Source organism: Onychomys torridus, chromosome 15 (genome assembly GCF_903995425.1).
Source record: "Onychomys torridus chromosome 15, mOncTor1.1, whole genome shotgun sequence".
Lineage (NCBI taxonomy): Eukaryota > Metazoa > Chordata > Mammalia > Rodentia > Cricetidae > Onychomys > Onychomys torridus.
In genome coordinates, this window is record NC_050457.1 from 49,071,446 (window position 1) to 49,098,121 (window position 26,676).

The following is a 26,676-nucleotide window of genomic DNA, read 5'->3' on the forward strand; positions in this document are numbered from 1 at the left end:
GAAGAATATCTGAGTCTGTGTCCCCTAAATTTAAGCCAGTGCTTGGACTAATAGTCTAAGGGGTGACTAGATACCCAGTAATCCTCCAATTTCAGGTGACCTTGTTTTTATGTTAAACATGATGACTCTTTCAGGTTAGATCTTTCATATTTCATGATGGATAGCATAGTAGTAAGTTCAAGGCATGAACAAAGATGAGAAGAATGGTAGAAATCATTCATCTATGAATTCAGATTTCATGTTCTAGGAAGGCCAGTGTAGAGCAGTTAATTAAAACACTTATTTTATGTGAAAATTTATGACTTGGACAACAGATAAGAATTCAGAGGGATCTAGGAACAATAGTAAAGCTGTGATCCCAATATTTGGGAGGCTGAAGCATGCTGTGGGATGTTCTGTATGTCAAATGTGTTGCTCTGATTGGTTAATAAAAAAAGCACTGATTGGCCAGTAGCCAGGCAGGAAGTATAGGCGGGACAAGCAGAAAAGAGAATTCTGGGAAGTAGAAGGCTGAGGTGGAGAGACACTGTCAGCCACCACCATGACAAGTGAGATGTAAGGTACTGGTAAGCCACAAGCCACATGGCAACTTACAGACTAATAGAAATGGGTAATTCAAGATATAAGAACTAGATAACAAGAAGCCTGAGCCATTAGGCCAAACAGTTTAAATAATATAAGCATCTAAATGATTATTTCATAATTGAGCCTTTGGACTGACAGGGTTTGGCAGGACCTGGAGAGAAAACTCCAACTACAGAGGCAAAACTACTTCTAGCTTGTGCTCAGCCTGGGATATATAATAACAATTTCTTCAAACCAAACCAAACAAACAAAACACAAACAAAAAGAAAAAGAAAAGCACTCTCAGGAAGCTATATTTCCAAGGCAGTGATGGATTTTGAACCTTTGCCTTCACATCTTGCCAAGGGGTTCTTTTCTGAACCCCACCAAGATCACCTGGGGTGTTACACATCTTTCAAGACTGTGGCTTTCAAAATATGATTAGAACCCTTCTTAAAATGGAATTCTACATTGGTATATATAAGGCAGAGAAAAATTCAAGTGTTTTGTAAAATAGACCAATAAAGTACATACTGACTCTGAATATTGACTGAGAATCAATCAATTAGTGATATAGTTTATATGTGAACTGAAATAAATGAGTTACCTCATAGACATTAAACTTTAGTAATTTGATTATTTACAAAGATGGTTCGAATCTTCAAATAAGATGGAGAGATATAATGGAACACTCAAACTATGAACAAGCTCAGAAAGCATCATTCTCATGGACAGAAGCTAGCAAGTATCTCAACAATATGCATGAAATTAGTTGATGTAGGAAGAATCTCTAAAAGGAACAGACTACCAGAAAACTTCTAGAAATGATAAACAAATTCAGCAATGTGGTAGATTACAAAATCAGCTTGAATAAATCAAAAGCTTTTCTGTACACCAGTAATAAATTTACAGAGAAGGAGATCACGAACACTCTCCCATTCACTATAGCCTAAAAGAAAAGAAAATAGCTAGGAAGAAATCTAACCCAGCAAGTGAGGGACCTCTACTCATGCATCAGTAGACTTAACTTTTTTAAAATAACCATTCTACCAATGCTATCTAATTACTAACAGAAATACAAAATCTATCATAAAATTCATATGCACCCAGAAAGACCCTGGATAGTGAAAACAATCTTGGGCAAAAAGAACAAGGCTGGAAAGATTACAATTACAGATCTTAAATTATATTATGGAGTCATAGCAATAAAAACAATATGGTATTGACACAAAATGAGACATGTAGACCAATGGACTAAAATAACAAACTCACACATGATCACATAGTATTTTAGTCATTTAATATTTGACAAAGATATCAAAATATACTGGAAAAAGGAAAGAATCTTCAAAAAATGCTTTGGTAAAACTAGATGTCCATATGCAGAACAAAATTTGATTCATATCTATCTCATTTCACAAAATCAAACTCCAAATGGATCAAAGACCTAAACCTAAAACTTGAAACACTAAAACTGCTAGAAGAAAACATAGGTAATTTCCTACCTGATACAGGTATCAGAAAGGACTTCCTGAATAGGACTCAATTTGCTAAGAACTAAGGCCAAGTGGGACTACATGGAATTTAGCAGCTTACCCATAGCTAAAGAAAAAAAATCAACTGGGGGAAGAGGGAGCCCAGAGAGTGGGAGACAATGTTTCCTAGCTATACAATGGACAGAGAATTAATATCCAGAATATATAAAGAACTAAACTAAGTGGCCCTTTCAAAAAATGGGCCTGGAACCTGAATACAGAGTGCTCAAAAGAAGAATAAAAGGGGGAGGCTTCTATCAGTTACTGGATGAAGGTTCTATGATGACAATTAGGGTAGTCATTAATCTATAGTGATTATCCTATGTCTTTATAGGGGAAGAGAAGTTCAGGCACCCTCTCCATTACTGCTAGGAGTCTTAGCAGATGCAGGTAATCCACCACCAACCACTGGACTGAGTTCAGTTGAAGGGATCACAAGAGCAAGTGATGTCAAGATCATGATGGGAAAAATCACAGAGACAGCTAACCCATGCTAGTAGGAGCTCATGAACTCTGGCCTGTCAGCTGGGGAACATGCATGGGACCAAACTTGGCCCTCTGAATGTGGGTGACAGTTGTGTGGCTAGATCAGTTTGGGGAAGCCCCTAGCAGGACTTGTTCCAGGTGCATGAAATAGCTTTTAGGAACACATTTCTATGATGGGATGCTTTGCTAAGCCTTGACACAGGGGAGGAGCTTGGTCCTATCTCCACTTATTATGGTAGACTTTGTTGACTCCCCAAGGGAGGCTTTAGCCTCTCTCAGGAGTCGATGGCGGGAAGTGGGGAATGGAAGAAGGGGAGAGAGGGGGAACTTGGATTAGTATGTAAAAAACCAAACAAACAAATAAAAAAACACAACTTAAAAATAAATAAATGAATGAATAAATAAATAAATGGAGGAGACTAAGAAATATCTCAAAAAGTGTTCATCATCCCTAGCAATTAAGGGAAATGCAGTAGGAATAGCAAAGATCAAGGGAACAACTAACAACAAATGCTGGAGGGGATGGAGTAGGGCTTACCTACTGTTGGTGGGACTGCAGACTGATGTAGTCACTATGCAAGTTGGTGTAGATAATTCTCAAGAAGCTAAAATAAGTCTAGTATTTGATCTAGCTGAACCACTCCTCAGTATATGCCCAAAGGACTCAGCATCCTAGTCCACAGATATTTGCTCAGCCATGTACACTGCTGCTGTATCCACAAGAGCTAGGAAATAACAACAACCTAAAAGTCATACAGCCGACAAATAGATAATGAAAATGCGGTACGGATACACTATGGAATACTATTCAGCTGTAAAGAAATCATGAACTTTGCAGGTATGTATGGGTGTAACTGGAAGAGATCGTATTATGTGATTTAATGAGGTCACTCAGACCTGGAAAGGCAAGCGTCATTGTGTTCGCTCTTATTGCAGGTACCTAGTTTCCAACCCTCAGATGTGAGTACATAACCTATAGTGACTACAGGAGACAGGAAAGCAAAGCAGGACCATTGCCAGGATGGTAGGGTTAGGGAACACCAGTGAGGGGGTGACTGGGGCGCAAGGAAATGGTAAAAGGGGGGCTCCTTAGGGAGGCGGAGGAGGGTAAACACCGAAAAAGATGAGAAGAGGGTAAAGCAGAAAAGCAGAACACAAGTGATCTACTAGGGGAAATGAAAAGGGCTCTTGGGGAAGGTAAACACAGGGAAAGGAAGGAGGAGGATAAAAGAACATCAAGGACATCTGAAAAATGATTAGCAATTGTGTCTCCTAGTAAGGTCAGAAGCTATGCCCGTACAGTCTCACCAACACTATTGCCTAAGTGTGAGCAGAACAAGGATGACACCATGGATGGAGAAAAGCCCACAAGGCCTCAACTCTACACAAAGAACTTTAGGCAACTGAGGAGATGGGAGAGTGGCCCTTCCCTGGGAAGAGCATACCAACTGGTTGTTTGGCACCAAATGGTCAGCCCCCAAAGCTTACATACAGCATTATAGGGACTGTAAAAGCTATATTTAGGAATATATATGTATGTACATACACATTTATGCTTGCCATAATGGTGTATGCATGTGTGTGTGTGTGTGTGTGTGAGAGAGAGAGAGAGAGAGAGAGAGAGAGAGAGAGAGAGAGAGAGAAATTATTTTGAAATAGGTGGGGAGAGGTATGGATACAGGAGGGTTTTGAGGGGAGAAAAGGAAGGGAGAAATGTTGTAATTAAACAACTATAATCCCTGGTGCCTGGTTGTGGATCTCAGCATCTGCTTCCATCAGTTACTGGAGAAAGGCTCTATGATGACAGTTAGGGTATTCACCGATCTGATCACTGGGGTAAGCCAGTTCAGTTCAGGCACCCTCTCTACCAGCTCCAACAGTCTGGTCGGAGAGAAGAGGGATGCTATGAACAAGGGCCTCAAGATCATGACGGGGAAACCTGCAGAGATGACCAAACCAAACTAAACTCGTGGGAACTCGTGAAATTTGGATCAACAGCTGTGGAGCCTGCATGGGACTGGGCTAGGCCCTCTGCATAGCAAGACAGTTTTGTAGCTTGATCTGTTTAAGGGGCCTCCCTTGGCAGTAGGAGCAGAATCCATCCCTGGTGCATGAGCAGGCTTTTTGGAGCCTACTACCTATGATGGGACACCCCACACAGCCTTGAGGCAGGGGGAGGGGCTTAGACCTGCCTCTTCTAAATGTACCTCCCCATGGGAGGCCTTACCTTCTTGTAGGAGGGAATGGAGGGGGGGTTGAGAGGGGGAAGCTGGAGGGGTGGGAGGAAGAGGGAGGGGGATCTTTGATTGGTATGTAAAATGAATAAAAAAAATTCTTAATAAAAAGTAAATAAAAGAAAAATTTAAAAAATCATAATCCCAAAACTTTTTAAAGAAAAGAGAAGTTTGCACCTTAAGTGCATTGAGGCTCCCTCAAGACGTACATGTAAACATGGTACAAAGGGAGCCAAATGAAAGGAGGTATTAAGTGGTTTAAACGCAGTTCAAAACTGTTAGCACAGAAGGCCAATGACTGGCTCCAGAGACAGACAGGACATCCCTGGGGAATGGGGGTATTCCTTGTATTGTTGGTTGTTTAGTAGTCCTAAACAGTTGTAAATGAATGCTGTAAGACGTTCATACAAATTATTCATCATGACTGATTTGAAAGGGTATGTCTCCTCTAAAGTCCATGTTGGATTTTAATTATCACCACAACTGTATTAAGAAGGTGGGCTAGTCTAGGAGGTGAACAGGTGATGGGGGTGTTCACACCGTGAGGTGCAGGATTAGAGCTCCATTGAGGTAAATAAGGAGCTGATGACGTGAGGTCAGGGTGAGCACAGCAGTGCTATCAATTATATGTTGGAAGGAGATACTGAGCACTCACCAGACACCAAATCTGCCTGCAACTTGATCTTGGAATTTCCCATTTCCTGAATGATATTAATAAAATTTTGCTTTTTGTAAATAATTTTTTTTAAAAAAGAAATAGAACATGGTTTTAAGAAATTGTCTCCATTAAGCTAAAGAATTGCTTTCAAATGGCAGCAAAAAGCATTTCTTTTAAAATGAAATAAATGAGAAATAATTTGTACATGTGTGACGCCTTAAATCACAATAGTACAAGGAGAAAAAGATAAAGCCACTTTTGAGTATAATAGTAAATAAGATTTCAGTTTTTATGTTATTTTCCTCAGAAAGGTGATGGATAACAGGTTTTCATTTTTAACAAAGGAGCATCCTCAAATACGACAAATAGTTAAATCACTTGAGGAAAAAGAAATCCAGTATTACCTGTACTTACGTTAGCAGAAACCGAGATTGTAAATATTTTCCCCTGAGGGAGTCCACACTCAAGGAACTGCCCTGCCATACTTGGACAGCAGAGGCAACCAAACATCATTCATTACAAACTAAAGTGAGTAGTACACTAAAAACCGTCAGAGGAGAAGACATAAGGGGACTCGGAACTGAGTGAAACGAATGATAAACGGCACTGGTTATCGTGCAAAAAGGTCATGAGCCACGGCCGTGCTACCTGGTAGCAGAGAGCTTTATTAGGAGGAAGAAGGGGTGGGGGAAGAACCAGGCCTGGGAAAGAGCACGTGCTGAGGTCAGAGAGAAAAATTGTGTGTGTGTGTGGGGGGGGGGCGCAGAGCAGAGAGAGAGAGGGTGGGGTCTGAGTCACAGCTCTTTATGGCACAGATTGTGTGACGATCCCCAGTGCACACTGATGATGTAAGATGCGAGACCCTTTGCTCAACTCCTGAACTGCCCATGTGCGGTCATGCCGCTGGGGTGAGGGCAGAATGCTAACACTGAGGTCATTAGAAGCTGGGAGGGTGGGAAAGTATAAGCACTGGGGCTGAGCCAAGGGTCCTGTAGTGGGTAAGAACCACTTGTTGACTAGGTAAGATCTTCTCTGTGGAAGAAGTTGTGTGTGACCAGGTTGGTTTCATACTCCTATAATGGGATATCCCTCAGGCCTACACTAAAGAGTGTATCAGATGACTGACAGACTGGTGAATCAGTCACGGGCATTCCAGATAGCTAGAGCAATTGCCTACCATGCTCCCAAACCTTTAGAACCTCTTCTATGTCACCTTCATTGTCATTTTCTAGTCTAGTTTTTATCCGGCTTGCTTTCATCACTGGCCAACTGCAAAGGACTTAGCTCCATCCCACCTCTGCTTCTTCCTCTTTCTGTCCTCTTCAGAGAAACAATCTTGATAATCTTGGTTCTAGGTGTGTAATCTCAACAACTCCTCGACCCTGATCTCTTGGCTGACCTTCTGGCAGTGTGGCCTGGTTTACAGAAGGCATTAATATAATGGAATCACACCTCCTGCGGCTGGAACTTGAAAATTCTAGAGCCAATAGTCTAGTTCTTACATTTGGGAAAGTTGGCTCTCGGGGAGAAAAGCCATCCTTTTACAGAGAGGTAGGGCAGGAATGAAGTTCCTACTCCTCTTCTGCTGTCATTGTCTTCTCTCTCCATGCTTCCTCTCCTCCAACTACTCCAAAACCCTGAGGCTTGATATGTGTTTCATAACTCAGGACCCTGCTAATGACACAGCATTCAAAGGAAAAGCAGAAAGGATGGTTACAGATCTTGCCTAACTGCTTATTCAGCTCATGTGATCTCAGGGCTTCTAGAACACCGTTTGGGAATGGTTTGATAGCCAGACTTCAATGGAAAAGTGATGTTGTGGACCCTGCTTTCAAGAAGGTGGTAGAAGAAGAGGGTGATTAGCAAGGCTGCTACTGTAGTCTGAAATTCCACCAAAGAACTCTTATGGGATGGGCTCTGTATTGGAAGTTCAGAACAGCTGTCAATGCTATATTTACTCAGGGAAAGGAGACTGGCAGCTTTGATGTCACTTGAGTTCCAATCAGGGATGGGTATGGTTAGGTATCTCCTGGACAGTCTGGCCTTCAGATTCCAGAGAAGCCAGGAGATGAGAGTGCCTACCCTTTACTGAGATTGGTAGGATGGGTATATCTCCAGAGTGAAGCTTGAATCTACTGCCAGGAAATACAAACTTAGCCCAGTGGTCACAAAGGAAAAGCAGAAGTTGACTCCATTTCACTTGCTACTGGAACCCCACAGTTAGTTAAATAGTGTTTTTGCTAGAAGAAATATTATAGGTAGCCAACACCTTGGTCTTTAACCTAATCCATCATTCATTCTGAATGATGCAGAAATGTAAAGAGTGCTATTTCTTGGTTATCCAATGATTTGTGTCCTAACAGCAGCTTCCTTATCATAGAAACAGTCATATTTGATACTAGCACATACAAAAGAAGGCCCAGAACAATTTTATCAGTGTTCTACTTATTTCTCTAAGGAAGTCTGAGTCTAGCATGGTCAGTTACCCAACATTTAACACGGATCATTGTGAAGACCATAGGCCCACATTTCAGGGAGCCTGGCAACTTACTATGCAACCTAGTCACTTTATCTTATAATACCAGAAGTTCAAAAAGTTCATCAGTTGTAGCCAGCATAAAATTTCATCTTCTAAGATCTAAAACAGAAAACTTTATATATTAGGCAGCCACATCAATGGACTGGAGGTCTGAATACAAAGAGTAGCTAAAACAAACAAACAAACAAACAAACAAACAAACAAAACTGTCTGTGAAAAGTCCTTTGTCTTTAGAACTCAGTGTTGCTCAAATCCAGTGAAGACACAGTGCAGACTCTGTATGGTAAGGGCTTGCCCTGCTCTCAGATTCCACAAGGGCTCACAGTGACTCACTTGGGAGGTCAGTGAAGGAGCAGCTTAGTCATCACAAAACAATAGGTTCCTATACAGTTCTTCATCTGTCCTGCAAGCTACACTGTCCCTTCTACAACCTTCCTTTGGAATGCAGAGAATCATAGCAGCCATTGCTTTCCAAATCACAATGTCCTGTGTTAATTAGAGAACAACAACAAAACAAAAAACTTTACCATTGGTGAATTTCTCCTGATACCCATGTGTCCTTGGGAGAATATCATGTTGGACTTCATACCATATCTCCCTGTGCTTAGGCCACAGAACAACTCTAATGGTTATGACCACCCTGATCTAAAACAACAACAACAAAACTCCAAGAAACAACTGTCTAAACTGCAGTGTTTTTTGCAAAGAGAGCAGTCTACCTCAGATCACTTCTGTACTAACTCAAGGGAACAGAAACAAAATGGTGCCTGAAATTTCCAAGTTTGAACAGGCTTCTTAGGAGAACAGTAACTCCCTCTCCCATTTAGTTTCTCATTCTCATTATTTGGTAACAAAAAACAAAAAAACAAAAAAACAAAAAAAACTCCCAGTGAAAAGAAATATCATTATATGCACATATGCACATATTTGAAGATAAGAGTGTTATTAAAGGGATGTGACTTTAGAGATTGGACCATAGCATTAAACATTAAACATATCACAAAGTCCAGTCATGGAAAGTTGTAAGCAATCAACCACCACCAACTTAAATAATCATAAATCAAAACAGCATACTGTTATTAAAAGTAAAAGTAGCCATGATAGAAAAATCATTGCCTAGAAGTTGAAGTAAGATAGATGATGTGATAGAAAGAAAATGGCTTTCTTTCAAATTATTTATAAGAAGCTGGAGTTCCTTGTGTCATTCATGAGTATCACTCTGTATCCTTTAAATCATCTCTGGATTGCTTAGAATACTCTAGGTCATGTAAGTCCTATGGAAAATAGGTTATTCGATTATATTGTCTGGGGAATAATCACAGGACGAAATGGTCTTTATGTGAAAAATTATTTGAGATACAGTGACTGGTTGACTCTGTGGATACAGAATCCAAGGATGTAGAAACTGACTGTTACTCCTGAACTCAACAGGCAACTGTTAATAATATGCTTATGTGAAAAATAGAATGTCGTGGAAGATTTTTCCCAGTAAGACCCTTAGGCAGGACATCATTTGGGATTGGGGAGGATCACAAATTCACCAGGAGGAACCATGGATCTGCCTGCTTTCCGTGATTGTGCTGACAGTTATGCTGGAAAGGTTGGGTGAATACCTTGTTGAGTCACTACTCATGCCTATCTATTGGGTGTGAAAAGCTTCTTCCTATGCTTTGATAGATTCACTCTCTTTACCCCGTGGCAGCTGCCTGGGACCCAACCCCCACTGGGGATGGCTGTTTCATGATGCTCTTCCATCTTAGCAGATAGGAAGATTTCTAGAAACATTAGTCATTGGCTAGCATTTCTTTACAAGTACCTATTGTAGAAACAGAGCAAGATGGTAGGATACCACAAGAGTGTGAATTCTTAGTCCTGAGCTCAAACCTGGATAATGTCAGTTCTTTGGGGATAGAAGGTACAATTATCAATAAAGCATGCCAAGGATGCAAATACATCTGAAGTTCTGCATTTGCATCTAGTATTAGAAATCTTGAACCAATTTATCAATTCCAAATATGGGAAACTAGTCAACTAGTCTATGACCTAAACCAGGATAAACTATTCTTCTGTATTTGGTATAGACTGTTAAGACTGATAACATTTTATGAGTTGAAATATTGACTTTTTCTGTACGTAGGAATATTTAGATGAAGTTCTTCAAGTGAACGAAGTTCTCATAATAGTGAACAGAATATGAAAAATCTGTTTTTCTGACAACCTGCATAGGACCAAATTTAACTCTGCAGTTACAAAGAACAAAGCACATAAACAAGGAAACTGTAAGGAAATTTTCATTTCTAGAAAAACAGCAAAGACACTACACAAAAAGAACTGCACTGACTGACAGATATTCACAAACTCCTACAAAAGTCGACAGTTTCCTGCCAACGAAACATGCCAGGGGCCTCAGGATGTGGGTAAGACAAACGTGTTCCTGTGGTAACCATTTCCCAAACAACAAAAATAGTTAAAAACACAGAGCCGTGTTCAGCTGTGGCCTACCTGGTCTCCTGATTACAAAGTAGACTAAACTGTTCCCACCAATAACTGAGGGACAACCACTGAATTACAAATCAGCCAAAGCTGACAAATAATTCTGCTTGAATTGGACAACAATGATTTTTGTTTGTTTGTTTTGTTTTCCAAGACAGGGTTTCTCTGTGTAGCTTTAGAGCCTGTCCTGGAACTCACACTGTAGACCAGGCTGGCCTTGAACTTACAGAGATCTGCCTGCCTCTTCGTCCCGAGTGCTGGGATCAAAGGCAGCAATGACTTCTTAACGTTTAATGGCAAGAAATACCTTAACATCGTCTGATATTTATCAAAAAACATCTTTTCTTCTGTGACATTATCTTTTGGGTTGGCATACTAAAGGTGCACATACTATTCCTCAGCCACATAAAATAAAATCTATATGTAGTTCTTAAGTTTCTACTCAATCCAGAGTACATAATAATCCTATCAAGGATATAAATACATTGTCATTCAATTAAAATAAAGTTTACACTTCATTTCCCATAATTTGATATTGTTTCCTTAACTTTTTACAGTCTTAACTTCCTTTAAGATCTACATATCCAGCGTTGGTGGTGCACACCTTTAATCCCAGCACTCAGGAGGCAGAGGCAGGCGGATCTCTGTGAGTTCAAGGCTAGCCTGGGCTGCCAAGTGAGTTCCAGAAAAGGCGCAAAGCTACACAGGGAAACCCTGTCTTGAAAAAAAAAAAAAAAAGATCTACACATCCATACTATTTTGTCCATTTCCCTGGTTATTGTCATGAATTCATTTTATACATCCATCTTCATAGTAAATGTTTATTAACTCTTCACTGATTATCAGTGCATGATTAGGTCTAATCCCGTTACTCATTCCTGTTTTCCTATTGTATTTGCTAACCTTCATTCCATGGCTCTACATTTACCAGAACCTGCGTTTGAGAGCCACAACTTTTATATCTTTACTACTAAGGGTGAGATGATATGAGATAGGGATAATCGGGTAGTGAAATGAACTAGTATTTATTACTTAAATCTAATACACAGTGCATTTAACATTTATCATCGTAAATGAGCTTCGTAAGAAAAATATAAGAGAGGTACATTATTATTTCATAAATTGAGGCACCAAATGTCTTTCGCGCTTAGGGATTAGATACCTGAGGTCTACAGTTAGCAGTGGACAATGCCCACTGTCTAGTCCCAAAGATTTCTAGCAGCTTTCTAACAGGCAGGTGTGGCATTTCCTTTTCCTTAAAATATTAATGATTTCTTTGAACTCCTCTCTTAACTCAATACAAAATATATCATAACTAGTTATAAACCAACTATAGTATGCCTGTACCAATTTATCACAGTGATGTCATAAATAGGTATAATTTAAATGTGAAATAATATTGAACTGAAATATATATGTTAAATGTATAATCTGTATCCAAAACTTTTGTTATTTGCATAAACTATTGTATAGATTTATGCCACTCTAAACCATAACCACCTTCTTTTCCATTTTGCCTGAAAAGCAATATATTACCGAGATAAGTTACTTTGGAAATCAGCTTTTAACAATGGTTTTTGAAACAAAGATAGAAAGTTCATAAAAGAAAAATTCTAGCATGGTATCCTTCTGACATCTGTTCAATGTATTACAGTTAATTATTTTTAGACTGCTTCAATATTACTGTGAATATCAGACAATAATGATGAATATTTTAAGCAAGTAAAACTTATTTATATATATGAATTAATACAAGAGAAAATGCAAATGTAACATGTCTATTTTCATTAATAGGAATTAAGTAAAATACACAAATTAGCATTAAGGAAAGTGATTTATTGTGTTTCATTTACTGAAATTATTCCATGTTAATATGTACCTTATAGTCTTCATAGTCGTTTCTATCAAGCAAGTTCCTTTTCTCCAGCTCTATAAGATATTCCGCGGTGGACTCTGCAACCCCATGTTTAAGAGAAGTCTGTTCATAGATGGGATTTCCGCTAAAAAACAGCTCTTTCCAATCATGCATCATCTTATGTGGAATAAGACTACTGGGACAAAAAGAAAAAAAGGGAGGGATTATGAAGAGTTTAGTGAAATATACACCTCAATCACTGTTCTGTTTTGTAGTTATATATGATTCCCCTTCGTTTGACTTAAACAGAAATGATTAATTCAAACAATTTTAAAGGTTATCACATGTACAAAGTCAGAATTACCAACATACATTAGACTTTTTTGTTATGATGATATGCACATAAACTGTTATCTTAAGGGAGCCTTGGTATGCATTTATTCTAGTCATTACTAACAGAAGTAAAATGTTAGATCATTTAAATTATGTCCTAAGATTGCAGTCATTGGATGCCAAAGCTGGGAATTAAAAAGCCTAAGTTTTTGGATCACCCTCATTGCTTTAGATAAACTGTTCTTTTGCACCACAGATAATAAGAAAGGTTTGAAGAGCCAGTGACACCAAGCAATGTTTAAGTTCCAGACATTTCATAAGATAAAAGAGCAAATGCAATTCATAGTCTCCTATAGCCAGCTCTGGAAAGAAGGGTAAATAAAAGTAATGATGTAAACAAGAGATTCAGCTGAGAATGATACAATAGGAGACTGTAACAGCGTGGCCTGACCAGATTTGTTGTTTTGAGAAAAGCCTCTTTGAGGAAATGTCTGCTAAACTGAGGCCTAAAGAATGTCTCAGAGGAAACCAGGGCAGAGTGACCGGAAAACATCTCTGAGAGGAACAAAATGTGTGAAAGGAAGAGAGGTTGGCATGACTCTGAAAATGTCTCTTTTTAAAAAATGGTTCATCTAGAATTTGAAATCACAACAACAACAACAAAAAAGAGTTGTATTTGCAACATGGATGGACCTTGAAGAAACGCTAAGTGAATAAAAAAAAACCCTGATACAAAAGGACAGATATTCTGTGCTTCCATGAATGCAGCATGCTTAGAAAAGATGTGTTTGAGGACATAAATTAAAATAGAGACCGCCAAGAGCTGGAAGGGGTGGTACAGGGATCTGTTTCTCAATGGGTACAGATCTAAAAACCTTTCTTGTTTAAAGGGTTATATATGTGGTCAGGAGTCTTGAAAAATCAGCTCTCATCCTACTTGGGCATCGATTCTCTTTTCTTACCCCATCACTTGCCAGAGTGGAAAGCTAAAATTACCTGTGTTCCTTCTTGCAGTATTTTAATATTCCTTTTTCATGGTGATTTCAGTGTGACATTTGTGGAGGTGGTCAGGCTTTGTAATTGCAGTCCACTAAATTACTCCATATATTTCACTCACAAAAAGAAATGAAAAAAAAAAAAAAAAACCAGCCAGCTCTCTGGCCTTTACTGTGAAGTTTCTCATACAGAAGCACACAGTGACAGTAACTGCTACAAAGGCTGCTAAAGCAGAAATGCTCTCGAAAGCAGTCTCTCTAGTCTTCATGGATACTGATAACCTTGCTCCTGGGGACTCTGACCTCACTCACACTCTCCCAACCCGACCGGCTAAGGTTCCGGGGAAAGAAGAAAAACATGTACAGTGGCTTCTGGTCTGAAGGTCACCCTTTCTTCTTCATTGTAATTCTTTTTTAAAAAATAATATTCCATCAATCCTTAGAGAATTTCGTACACTATACTGATCATGTTCACAACCCAGTTCTCCCATATCTGCTCCCCTTCCCCTCTAGTTCATGTCCTTTTAAAATTTTTTAATGTTTTAAATTGAAATTGAATTACATCACTTCCCCCATCCCTTCCCTCCCCTCTGGCCCCTCCCAGTTGCCCTCTCTCAAACCCCTCCCCTACCCCCTCATTCTCAGGTTGATAGCCTCTCTTTTACTACATTTCTACTACCAGCACTTTGCTTAGACCAGCATTCTACATCTTATCTACCACCCTCATCAAGGAGGCTTCTCTTTATAGCAAATGGAGGCCATCACAGAAAAGCATACTAAAGGCAATACCAAGATTAAAAGATTTTGGAATCCTGAGTTCAACATCTTCATCACAGCTTCTGCATCTATGCCTCATGGAATGTCACAGAAGAGGGGGCAGACATATTGTAATAGCCAGGGTATCTGGAAATGTGCTATGAAATAGTCTCTCCTAGAAATGGCTGAATAAACAAGACTTGAACAATTATAATATCAATATTATGCTAACATGGGTGGGACAAATGTTTGTGGGAAACCATTCCTAGGCACAGAACTATAAGCAATTAACTCTAATTCTTTTTTTCTTTCTTCCTTTTTTAGTTTTTTGAGACAGGGTTTCTCCAGGTAGTTTTGGTGCCTGTCCTGGATCTCACTCTATAGACCAGGCTGGCCTTGAATTCACAGAGATCTGCCTGGCTCTGCCTCCCGAGTGCTAGGATTTAAGGCATGTGCCACCACTGCCCGGCATTTTTTTTTCTGTTTTTTATTTTATTTTTCCTAATTCTTAAGATTATCTGGGACTTCAGAGCTGCTCTGTGGTTCAGAAAACATGCTGTTCTTCTAGAGTATCTGAGTTCAGTTCACAGCATCTGTACCAGGCAACTAACAACAGTCTATAACTCTAGCTCCAAGGAATCCGATACTCTCTTCCAAGTTCTGTGGGCACCATCATACTCATATATTCCTACATAAATAAAAATGTTAAAAATTATTCATTAAAAATGTATGTGTACATTTGGACTAGCTATTCCATTTTCTTAAATGATCCAAATTCTATCAGCTTACCTCATATAAGTAAAATTTTGCTTTGTTACTACAGCCATGATTTGGCATTGATATAGTTTAGACACAGAACACTCGAAAAGCCTCAGAATTACTAATGTGACATTTCTGTAGCCTTATTCTCTTCTCTCCCAACAATCTTTCTTTGGAGACAGTCCCAGTTTCTGTAATTCTCTAACTTTAAAAGTGCTATATAACTAGACTGGAGAAATGGTCCAGGCAGTAAAGTTCTTGCCTTGTAAGCAAGAGGACACAAATTCAAACCCCAGAACCAACACAAAAAAGCCTGGTGTGATATTACACTGTTGTACTCTTAGCATTGAGAATGCAGAAATTGGTAGATCCCTGGCTTGATGGGCAGCCAGACTAGCCTATCTGCTGAGCTCCAAAATCAGCAAGAGATCCTTAAAAAATGTGGTGGGAGCGACAGATTTTCCAAAGCCTGATAACTTGAGCTCAGTATCCAGCAACCATTGCAAAAGGAGAGAATTGATTTCTGCAAGTTGTCCTTTGGCCTTCTCCCAACCTGACACCCCCCCCCCACACACACACACACTCAGTCACCTGAATACACACACACACACACACACACACACACACACACACTCAGTCACCTGAATACACACACACACACACACACACACACACACACACACACACACACACACACTAAAATCTAATGTGTGAACATGGTGGTACATGATATAATCCCCACACTCAAGAAGCTGAGGCAGAGTGTTTTTGAGTTGTTGGCTAAGACCCAGGCTATACATCTATAAATGGAATCATATGGTTCATAAACTTTAGGGATTGACTTTTCATTCAGCATCATATCTGGCAATTCTATCAGGGTGTGTCATGTACAAATAATTTATTCTTTTTATTGCTCAGTATATGTCATGGTATGGACATACCACAATTTAACATTGCTTGCTGAAAGACACATGGGTCACTATTAGTATTAAGCTATTACTATATGGATTTTATAAGCTTATGTTCATAGTCTTTTGGGTCAATATACATCTGAAGCTCTTAAGGAAAAGTGTCTACATGGAAGTTGTATGTTCAGCTTTTTAGAAAACTGCTAAACTATTTTCCAGAAGGGCTTTACCATTTTCACACTCACACTCCTCTTGCTTACAAGGCACTACATATCAGTGTGAGCAGAATTTGGTATCATTTTCCTTCATTTTAGACATTCTGACAAGTGTGTGTAACAGTCTCTCACTGTGTTCTCAGTTTAAATTCCTCTAATGACTAATGAAGTTGAGATTTATGTATGTGTTGTTAAGTAATACGCTATTTTCTTTCTTCGATGAATTTTCTAGTTTGGATTGACTTTTGTTTTGCTTTCTGGTAAAGTTTTTGTGTATTTCTTTCTGTTTCTTACAATTACATACACTTTGGTAATTTCATAAATGAATATACTGTATTCATACCCAACTCAGCCCATTCTCAAACTCCTGCTGGATCTATGCCCTCATATCATCCTCCTCCCAAGTTCATTTCTTCTTCCTCCTCCTCCTCTTCCTCTCTTTTCTTCTTCACAGTTCACTGAGAGTACAATTAGTGCTGTCCATATGCACATGGATAAAGGGTCAGCAGCTGGAGCACAGATAACCTATGTATGGCCCACTCTACTGAGGCAAACAGTGATGCCTTGCCACTGACTGAGGAGCCTTTGGCAGGTTACAGCTTTTGGGGACAGGGAAGTCAGTTGTTTTTCTTCCACAACTTTAGAGAATGTGCATGCCAGCTATCATTCCTCTGTTCAAATTGTGTTCTATAAATACTCTATCCAACCCTATGTTTTACTGTCTTTTTCAAAGCAGCCTTTACATTTTGTAAAAGTCCATTTTTTGACTTCTATCTTTTGCATAGCAAAAGGTCATCAATTGTAATGAAGTAGAGTCTGTCAAGTTTCTCTTACAAATCATGGTTTTGGTATCATATCTAAGGCTAATCACAGGACAACAAAACACTTCTCTCATGTGAAAAATGTTATACCCTACTTTACATTTCTACTGAGGACTCACTTTCATTGAATATTTATATGTTATGTGAAAAGTATATAACAGGTCAAATACAATTTTTATTTTTGTGCCTGTGAATATTAATTGCACCAGTATTATTTCCTAACAAGGCTGTCTTTCTTTCATCAAATTATTTTAGAATCTTACCCCAATCAAGTGGGTCATTTTGTGATGTTCTGTATTTGGACTTCACTATTCTGATCGGCTGATATGTGTGTTGGCCCTTCTACCAACAGATCATACTCTTCATTATCTCATGAATCACAGAACCGAGGAATTTAATAATAGTCTCATCTATATTTACAAAATAAGGGGGTAATAGTAACTTCGTTAAATGAACTAGAATTTGATCGTTTTTCTTCTCTGGAAGGCATGTGTATAATTGTTTTGGAAATGAAGTCTAGCCATTAATTCTCCAAATGTCTGGGAGAAATCTTTAATAACATCTGGGACTGAAATTTCTTTTTGAAGGCTTTTAAACTTACAAATTTAATTTCCTTAAGGGTTATAGGACTATACAAATTCAACTAGTTGTAGAGCCTGCCAAATTTCATGGAGGTACATTGCAGCATCTGTGTTTTCTGAGAAATCAGCTCATCTCTTCTGTTAGCATAGGCAAGGGTGCTCTGTGATTCATACTCTTCTAATCCTTCTGGTGTCTAATAGCTCTGAGGTAAAGCCTGCTTTGTTCCTGGTACTCACAGGTTGTGTCATCTCTCTTTATGCTCCATGTTATGTCCTTCCTTTTCACTTTGAGTTCATTTCTCCCTCCCTAGTTTAAATGCCCGAGGTGGCAGCATCAATGACGGAAAACTTAACATTCTTTTGACATAATAGTCTACATTGTAAATTTCTGTCAGCACTGTTCTTGCTGTGTCTCAAAAGATTTCCTGTGTTGTACTTTCAGTTCTTCTCATCCAATATACTTTTATATTTCCCTTAAGAGTTACTATTAGATCTGAGGATTATTTATTTAGAAATGTGTTTTTAATTTTGTACTTGGAGTTTCTCTTCTCATTTTTTATTATTTATTTTTTAAAATTTTTCTTTCATTTTACATACCAATCCCAGTTCTCCCTCCCTCTCCTTCTCCTTTCTCCCTCACCTCTCCACATCCCTCTCCCATCTGCTCCTCAGAGAGGGTAAGGCCTCCCTTGGGGAGTCATCAAAGTTTGGCATACTAGGCTGAGGCAGGACCAAGGCATTTCTCCCTATGTCAAGGCTGAGCAAGGTGTCCTACCCTAGGGAATGTGTTCCAAAAAGCCATTTCATGCACCTGGGATAAGTCCTGGTACCACTACCATTGGCTCCCCCAACAGATCTAGCCACGTAATTGAGAAGCTTCTATAAGGCAAAGGACACAGACAATAAGACAAAATGTAGCCTACAGAATGGGAAAAGATCTTCACCAACCCCACATCTCACAGAGGGCTGATCTTCAAAATATATAAAGAACTTAAGAAACCAGACCTCAAAAGATCAAATAATCCAATTAGAAAATGGGGTAGAGATAGAAATAGAGAAATCTCAACAGAAGAATCTCAAATGGCTGAAAGACCTTCAAGGAATTATTCAACATTCTTGGTCATCAGGGAAATGTAAATCAAAATGACACTGAGATTCCATCTTACACCTGTCAGAATGGCTGAGATAAAAAACACAGATGATAGTTTATGTTGGAGAGGATGTCCAGTAAGGGGAACACTCCTCCACTGTTGGTGGCAGTGCAAACTTGTACAACCACTGTGGAAATCAGTATGGTGGTTTCTCAGAATATTGGGAATTGATCTACCTCAAGACCCAGCAATACCACTCTTGGGCACATACCAAAAAGATGCTCAATCATACCACAAGGTCACTTGCTCAGCCATGTTCATAGCAGCACTATTTGCAATAGGCACAATCTGAAAACAACTTAGATGCCTCTCAACCAAAGAACGGATAAAGAAAATGTTGTACATTTACACAATGAAGTATTTACTCAGCGGTGAAAAACAATAACGTCATGAAATTTGTAGGCTAATGGATGGAACTAGAAAGAATCATCTGAGTGAGGAAATACAGACACAGAAAGACAAACATGGAATGTACTCACTCTTAAATGGATATTAGATGCAAAGTAAAGGATAACTAGGCTACAATCCACCATCCCAGAGAAGCTAGGTAAAAAGAGAATCTCCTCTCATTTTTTTTTATTCTTTGATAATTTCATACAAAGAGTTCTGACCACATTCACTTCCATCCATAATCCCTACCCACCTACTCATCTTCTGTCTCTTATGTTTACCAATTAAGTCCAATTTGTGTTGCCTATATATTCACTGATGTGTGCCCTTCTACTGAAGCATGGCTGAATAACATGGATTTCTCTTTTGATTCTACTCCTCAAAAACTATATCCCAAGTTTTAAGTGTTTTCAGTTTGTTGAGGTTTATTCTATGCTATCAATTCTCAATCTGTGAGTTGCAACCCCTTTTAGAGTCACATATCAGATATCCTGCATATTGGATACTAACTTGATTCATAACAATAGCAAAATTATAGTTAAGTATCAATAAAATAATTTTATGGTTGGGTGTCACTACAACACAAGGAACTGTATTAAAAGATCACAGCATTAGGAAGGTTTAAAACCACTATATCTATACCCTAGAATATTGAATTAGTCAAAGCTCTCTAGAGGAAAATAATTGATAGAATGAATATCTATCTATCTATCTATCTATCTATCTATCTATCTATCTATCTAGTTTATTAGAGTGGATTACAGTCCTTACAGTCCAGCTAGTATAAGAATGGCTACCAATGAAAAGTCTAAGAAAAGATTAGTTTTTCAGTCAACAAGGCTGGTTGTCTCATCCAGTCTTCAGTATATGCCCAAATAATAATAATGTAGGCTCTAATGTCAGTGAAGGAATGAACTTGCCAGCAAGAGCAAGGGTAAGCAGACAAAGAGAGACAGTTTCCTTCTTCCATGTCCTTTAGCTGTCATAAGAAGGTGGGGCCCAGATTAGGGGTGGACCTTCCCACCTCAAAAGATCTGGATTAAAAGTAGGTCTTGGGTTGGGGATTTTGCTCAGTGGTAGAGCGCTTGCCTAGCAAGCACAAGGCCCTGGGTTCGATCCTCAGCTCAAAAAAATAAAAATAAAAGTAGGTCTTTGCACTTCAAATGACTTAATTAAGAAGAAAAAAAAAACCCTCACAGATGTACCTAGCCACAGGGCTTTTAGTTGATTTCAGCTGTAGTCAAGTTGACAACCAAGAATAGTCATCACACACACACACACACACACACACACACACACACACACTGTATCTGTACATACAGTTTCTGTAATGCTTTGAGTGTAATCAATATTACCCTGTTACTGGATGAAGTGTGTTATGACAGTTATTAGAGCTCATTTGTTGGCAGTGCTGGTTTCTACTACAGCATTGCTGAGTTTCTGAGAAATTTCTGTAAGTTGTTGAGGTCTCTATGGTTAAAGGTCTTTAAATCTGTTTTTGGTCAGATTTTCTTCCTATTTTGAAGTTGGAATATTAGAGGAAACATGACAAAGATGTTTTGACTTTTCGTTGCATAGACTCCTTTACTATATGTGATGTTCTTCTCTGTTTCTGGTGGTTTTCTTTGTCCTAATGTCTATTGTTCCTTATATCAATATAAAATCCCTTGTTTTATTTTGGTTAATGTATGTAACATATAATATATACAAACATACACACACACACATATATATATGTATGTATATACCCTAATCTGTTTATAACATTTTATTTGAAATTAATTTCTTTGAGAGGTCATAAACTTTGATTATATTTTTTGATCTCCTAATCACTGCCTTTAGATTACTGTATTTAGAGATAAAATTATTATATGAAGGTGAAGTCTACTAATTTCATGGAGTTTTAATTCATTCTGTTTATTTTCCCTGTTTACTATGGATTAAATGATTATTTCTTCATATCTATTTTAATCTATCTGTAACATAGCCTGTACAGGTTACTTAGCATATGTGATACATATTATCTTGTGTATATACAATATATACATCTACTAGCATCATTTTATCACTGACAGAAAACAAAGAAACATGGCCTCCTTTGCCTCTTTAAATTCATCAGATTGTAACAAAAAGTTTCCACTGTGCACACTGAGAAGTGCATTGCACAATGTGTGCTTTTCAGTGTGTGTGTTGCACAGTGTGTGCATTGCACAGCATCATACTTTTGCCTCACTTGATCTGCCTTCTCAGGAGGAGAAGGGAACCTCTTCTCACTTATCCTGTTGTTTATGGTGTTGTTTCTCTGCTTTGCCTATTTCAAGTTTTGTTTTATAAGGGAACTTCTTTCCTGGTAAGAAAACATCTTTTAGCTACCTGCTGAAATTTAGATATGCTGGCAGCAAATGTTCTTAGTAACCATCACCTAACAATGTCAAATTTCCTCTTCATTCATGATAGGTTTCTTTAAAACTTTTTAAAATTTTTATTTTATTTGTTTGAGTGTTTTGCCTGCATGTATGTTTGTGTAGCACATGTATGGCTGGTTTCTGCAGAGGCCAGAAAACGACATTAAATTCCTTGTCACTGGATAGTGTGACCCACCCTGTGGATGCTGGAGATTAGACCTGGGTCCTCTGCAAAAGCAACAAATGCTCTCACATTCTGAGCCATCTTTCCAGGCCCTGGAATATAATACTCTGGGCTGAGAGTTCTTTGCTCTGTCACTTGAAAATACATCATTTCTGGTTTCTGGGAAGAAGTGATCTGTCATTCAAAATACTTTTCTCTGTGGGAGTTTCCTTAGGGGACATTCATGGTGCCTTCTTTTCCAAGTTTTCATAAATTTAGTTATGATATGTCTCTACCTGAACTTAGTTGGATTTATCTTATTTGCAGTTTGCTTGACTTTTTGAATCTATATATTGATGTCTCTTGGTAAGTTCAAGAAATTTTTTGACATTATTTTTGAGCACTCTAGCCCCATTTAATTTCTACTCCAGGGCTGAAATAATATGTGTGATACTCTTTGTCTTGAGTTATCTCCATAGCCTATGGACTGGGAGCTTGGTCATCTAACTGGCATTATGAGCAAGGAATGGCACTGTAAGGTGGTAGGGTGCTGATGGGAAGTTACGTTATGAGAGTGTGACTTAGATGGGAATATACTGGAACCCTAGCTTATCTGTTTGAGTTTCTTGCTGCCAGTATGTAACAGGCTTCCCTACCGTATACTTCCATCATGATTTCCTACTTTCCACAGGCCCAAAAGAACAAGATTAAACAATCATGAACTACAACTTCTGAAGCTGTGGCTTACAAATAAAGATTTCATCTTAAGATGTTTCATCTCAGCATTGTTAGCAGTGACAGAAGACAAACATGGCATTGGTGACCAGTCCCTGGATGGGACCCTCTTTAATTTTCCAACCTACTGTTTCTGTTCTTTGCACTGGACAGTTTCTATTAGCCTGTTTTCTAGTCATTGCATCTTTTCTCTGTCTATTTCATTGTGCTGATGTGCCCAACCACTGAGCTCTTATTTCAGATGCTGTACTTTTCCATTATAAAATTTCTATTTAATACTAATTTTTTTATTACATCTCTGTTCTGTGACTACACTTTTCCATTTGTTTTAAGCAGCTCATAATTGCTTACTGAAACACTTTGCCATAGCTGCTTAAAATTCTTAATTAGATAATTTGAAGACCTCTATCATCTGAGTGTTGACATCTGTAGTCATTTCCTAGGGCTGTTAGAACAATCTCTGACAAACTGGGTGGAGAAAAGAAGAGTAATTGGTTGTCTCGCACAGTGCTGAAAGCTTGGATTTTTATCTTGAGATGTCAGCAAGCCCAGGTCACTTCTGAAAACCATGGTGAATCCTTTGTTGCTTTTCTTATTTTTTGATGGTATGCTGGACATATTTGGCTTTTCTTGGCTTGCAGCTCAATAACTCATTGACTTCATTGTAACAGGGCGCCTTTGTTGTGTATCTTTTCTCTTTTGTAAAATGATACCAATACCAGTTATGTTGGATTAACCAACATCTCATCATAAACAATCATATCTGGAATGTTCCTGATACCAAACAGGGTCACATTTAAAATTTTATGGAAAAAGTAGTTTAGTATGTAACAGCATTATATATTGTCTTTTTACTTCTACTCTGAGCTCTTTCTGGTTCTTGACATAATGGACAACATAGCTTTTTTTTTTTTTTTTTTGGTCATAGTTTAGAATACTTTGCATCTCAATTTTGGTTGCTTTTTCTGACAATGTTCTGGCAAAGGAAAATGGAAATATTGTCTTGTTAATGGCAAGTGTGGGTAAAAATCCCTTAAGTGCTTTCCTTGACACACAAGAAAAGGAGACCATTGCAACTCTTGGGAGGAGGTAGAAATTTTGCGTTCACAGAGTGTCCATGGTTTCTACTGTAGAGACCTTGTAGAATGTTTCTATGAGGCCCTCTCTGGCATATGCCATTGAGACTTCATGGGTTTTCTGCCATGCCCAGGTGGAAATAGAACCCATACCTCCTGCCTGATCTTCCTACCATCATCCTGATATATAGGTGGCATCCCTTTTTACATTGCAAGTGTCCATGAGGATTCCTATTCTTGTTGGCATGAGTAGAGATGAGATGGGATTTTTGCCCACAAAATCTGGAAATCTGGATAGAAAACAGTTGTTATCTGAAAATTTTCATTTTGATAGCTTACTTCTTTATTGAAAAAGATATACCATTAATATGCCTGAAACAAAAAAATTCAGGTTTTTTAAATGGACATTTGAAGCAAAAAGAAAATAGACAAAGACCATTACTTCACAATTCGCTAGACATGAGTCATCAACCACCTGACTTTTCTCCATGTTTTCCTTTTATATGTGTGATTTATAACTAGAGGTTTAAATGTATTTAGTGGGAGGAATAGGGATAAGTGTATTTATTCTCCTTTCCCCAAACAGAATCAGATTCGCTTTAGTGTCTTAAAATGGTAGGCCTGCATTTGCTTAGAGAAATCCACGTCTAATTATTTTTTCACTTTTGACTTATTTCATTTTTAACATAAAATATTTTACTTCTTGCAATATAATCTATTTTTAGCTATCGTAATGTTTTGTGTCACTCTTTTCCTATTTATTTCATTCATCACTGCTGCGTATTTTTGTTCTTAAAGTTTTGGAACATTGAATTTATATTAATATAATATGTTAGGATAATATCATATATAATTATTCATAGTAAAATTATAATCTAACAATACGAAAGCATTATGTTAAAACTTTACTGTTTAACTCCTTCATTTTTTAGTGTAATTTGAGTTGTTCATTTAGTTGTAATGCAATTGTAACTTCAAAAAGATGCCATTACACAATCAATAAGCAGTTTTAGAAAAGCAGTCAAGCAGATAAAAACCCTCTTTACGTACAGGAGAGATGAGCTATTCTTCATTTTCTCTCTGCTGATTCCATGAGTCATTGGCTCTTGTTCCTTTCCTTGTGAGGTCATAAGAAGATCTCAGCCTGTGAACTGCAGTTGTATGCCAGCTAGTGGATGGCATGACCCTTGTGCTGTGGAACCACTCTCCCTGACATTCAACTTTTTTTCTGCTTCATCTTCTAGCAAGGCATCATAAATAATAGGCCTACGAGTCTAACTGTTACATTTGCCTGAAAGTCTTCACTGAGGACTGTCTTCACTAGATTCAGTACACAAAGAACATGCTTTTGCCAAGGTAACTTGAGAAAACTCTCTGTCGTGGCAAGTTTCCTATTGTACAGACCTAAAATAGAAATGGAAATCACACAGCAGATATGTTTCTGTTTTCTTTAGAACTAGGAAGATACGGGACAACAAGGAACCGATCTGCTGCCTAACTAGGCTTCAATGCATTCTGTATTTGTAACTTCCTCCTTTAGATTTAAATTATTTAAATTTTTACTGCAAATTATTATACTGGCTTTTCATTTTTTAAATATTTTGATGATTTCATTGTAAATATGTTGATTCCTTCTAGACAAAAGGTATTACAAAAATAATTTACATTAGTAGATAGTCTCCAAATAACTTCACCCACCAGTAAGTTTGAAGGGTTTCATAAATGATAATTATGATCTTGGAAAATAATTGAGACATAACTTATGAATAGATAAAGACATGTTTTGCTCTAAACAATGCCAGAAAGTTATCATTTTCCTAGCCTTTGCCTCCTATTCTCCATTCATAAAACAATCTTTACCTATCAGTTGCATCTACTTAGTGGTCTTACTATTCTCGTATCTCTTGTGACTCTGTTGCACTGATTTTGCAAAGTGATACTTACTTATTTGTCAGCAATCGATAGTCTGCCACTTTAGTGCACAAATCAAGTATTTGATCCAAAATTTCTGCACATATCCCATAATGCTTCTCAAAACGTGCTTGAGCTCTTTCCGCAGCCATCTTTTCATGAACTTCCTTCTCCCTGAAGGTTTGTTCTGCGAAATCAATCTTGGCTTGTTTGGCAAGAGCCTAAGAGCAGAAAGACAAACTTTAAGTCGCTATTATTAGGAAATTGTTCACAGGAAGATAAAATCATAATATAAAAAATAATCTCTAAATAAAACAAAACCTCTTTTACAACAGGGTTTAACTGATCAAGATCCAGCTTTTGCTCCTTAATACACTCAGTATTGGTGACAGCAAAAGCAGTGTTGGATTCCATGTTCAGCTCGTCAACAAAACAGACTACAGTGGAAAGTGGTGTGGATGGGAAAAGACCAGTGTCACAAAAATAAATTGGATCTTAGGCTTTCCTGAAGGTGTCTCAATTACATCATTTGCCAAGAGTCCAATGTCACAGAGAAATGTTAGTCTGGGTCAGCTGGCCCTTATACATGTATGCCCAGGGCCCTTCACCAGGAACACATTTGCTTTGACTACTGTCCTTCACTTCTCAGTATTAACTTACTGATTGGCCAAATATGTGGTAATTAGATTTCAGTGCCTTGAGATAACACACACTTGACACATTTTAAGTGTGTTTAAGTCCTTGCTGCCTTAGTCTTTGTAAATTTATAGCATTCATTTGTAGGAACATCTATGCCTACAAAAAGCAGTTAAATACTTAAACACCTTTGACTTAGTGTGTATGATCACAATAATTTCATTCAAATCATTCTTTACATAAAACGCAGGCTAGCCAAGCCAAAAGCAACATGAAGCTTAGTTGGAGGGATTCAAATAATCAAGTCCTGCCTTTGGGAGAAACTTTACCAGCTGCTTCAGAAATCAGATCATGTGCTAAGCTGCCTCACTAATAGGATCTAACTCCTATGATTTAATTCACCCAGTAGAAAATAGAAATAAATGTGGATATCGGAGGAACTGCCAACAAATTCAAGCCCCAGCTTGGGCACAGAAT

The 26,676-nt window shown here is 38.2% G+C and overlaps 1 protein-coding gene across 1 annotated transcript in view; it reads right to left on the reverse strand.

The window, feature by feature from the left end:
• Spef2 (sperm flagellar 2) overlaps positions 1 to 26,676 on the reverse strand; it is a 171,975-nt gene that overhangs the window by 105,628 nt on the left and 39,671 nt on the right. Inside the window, exons 8-9 of the mRNA XM_036206928.1 lie at positions 25,597 to 25,784; positions 12,389 to 12,557 (exon numbers count right to left, since the gene is read on the reverse strand). Of these exons, the coding sequence (XP_036062821.1) occupies positions 12,389 to 12,557; positions 25,597 to 25,784 (357 nt within the window). The remainder of the gene's footprint in view (positions 1 to 12,388; positions 12,558 to 25,596; positions 25,785 to 26,676) is intronic.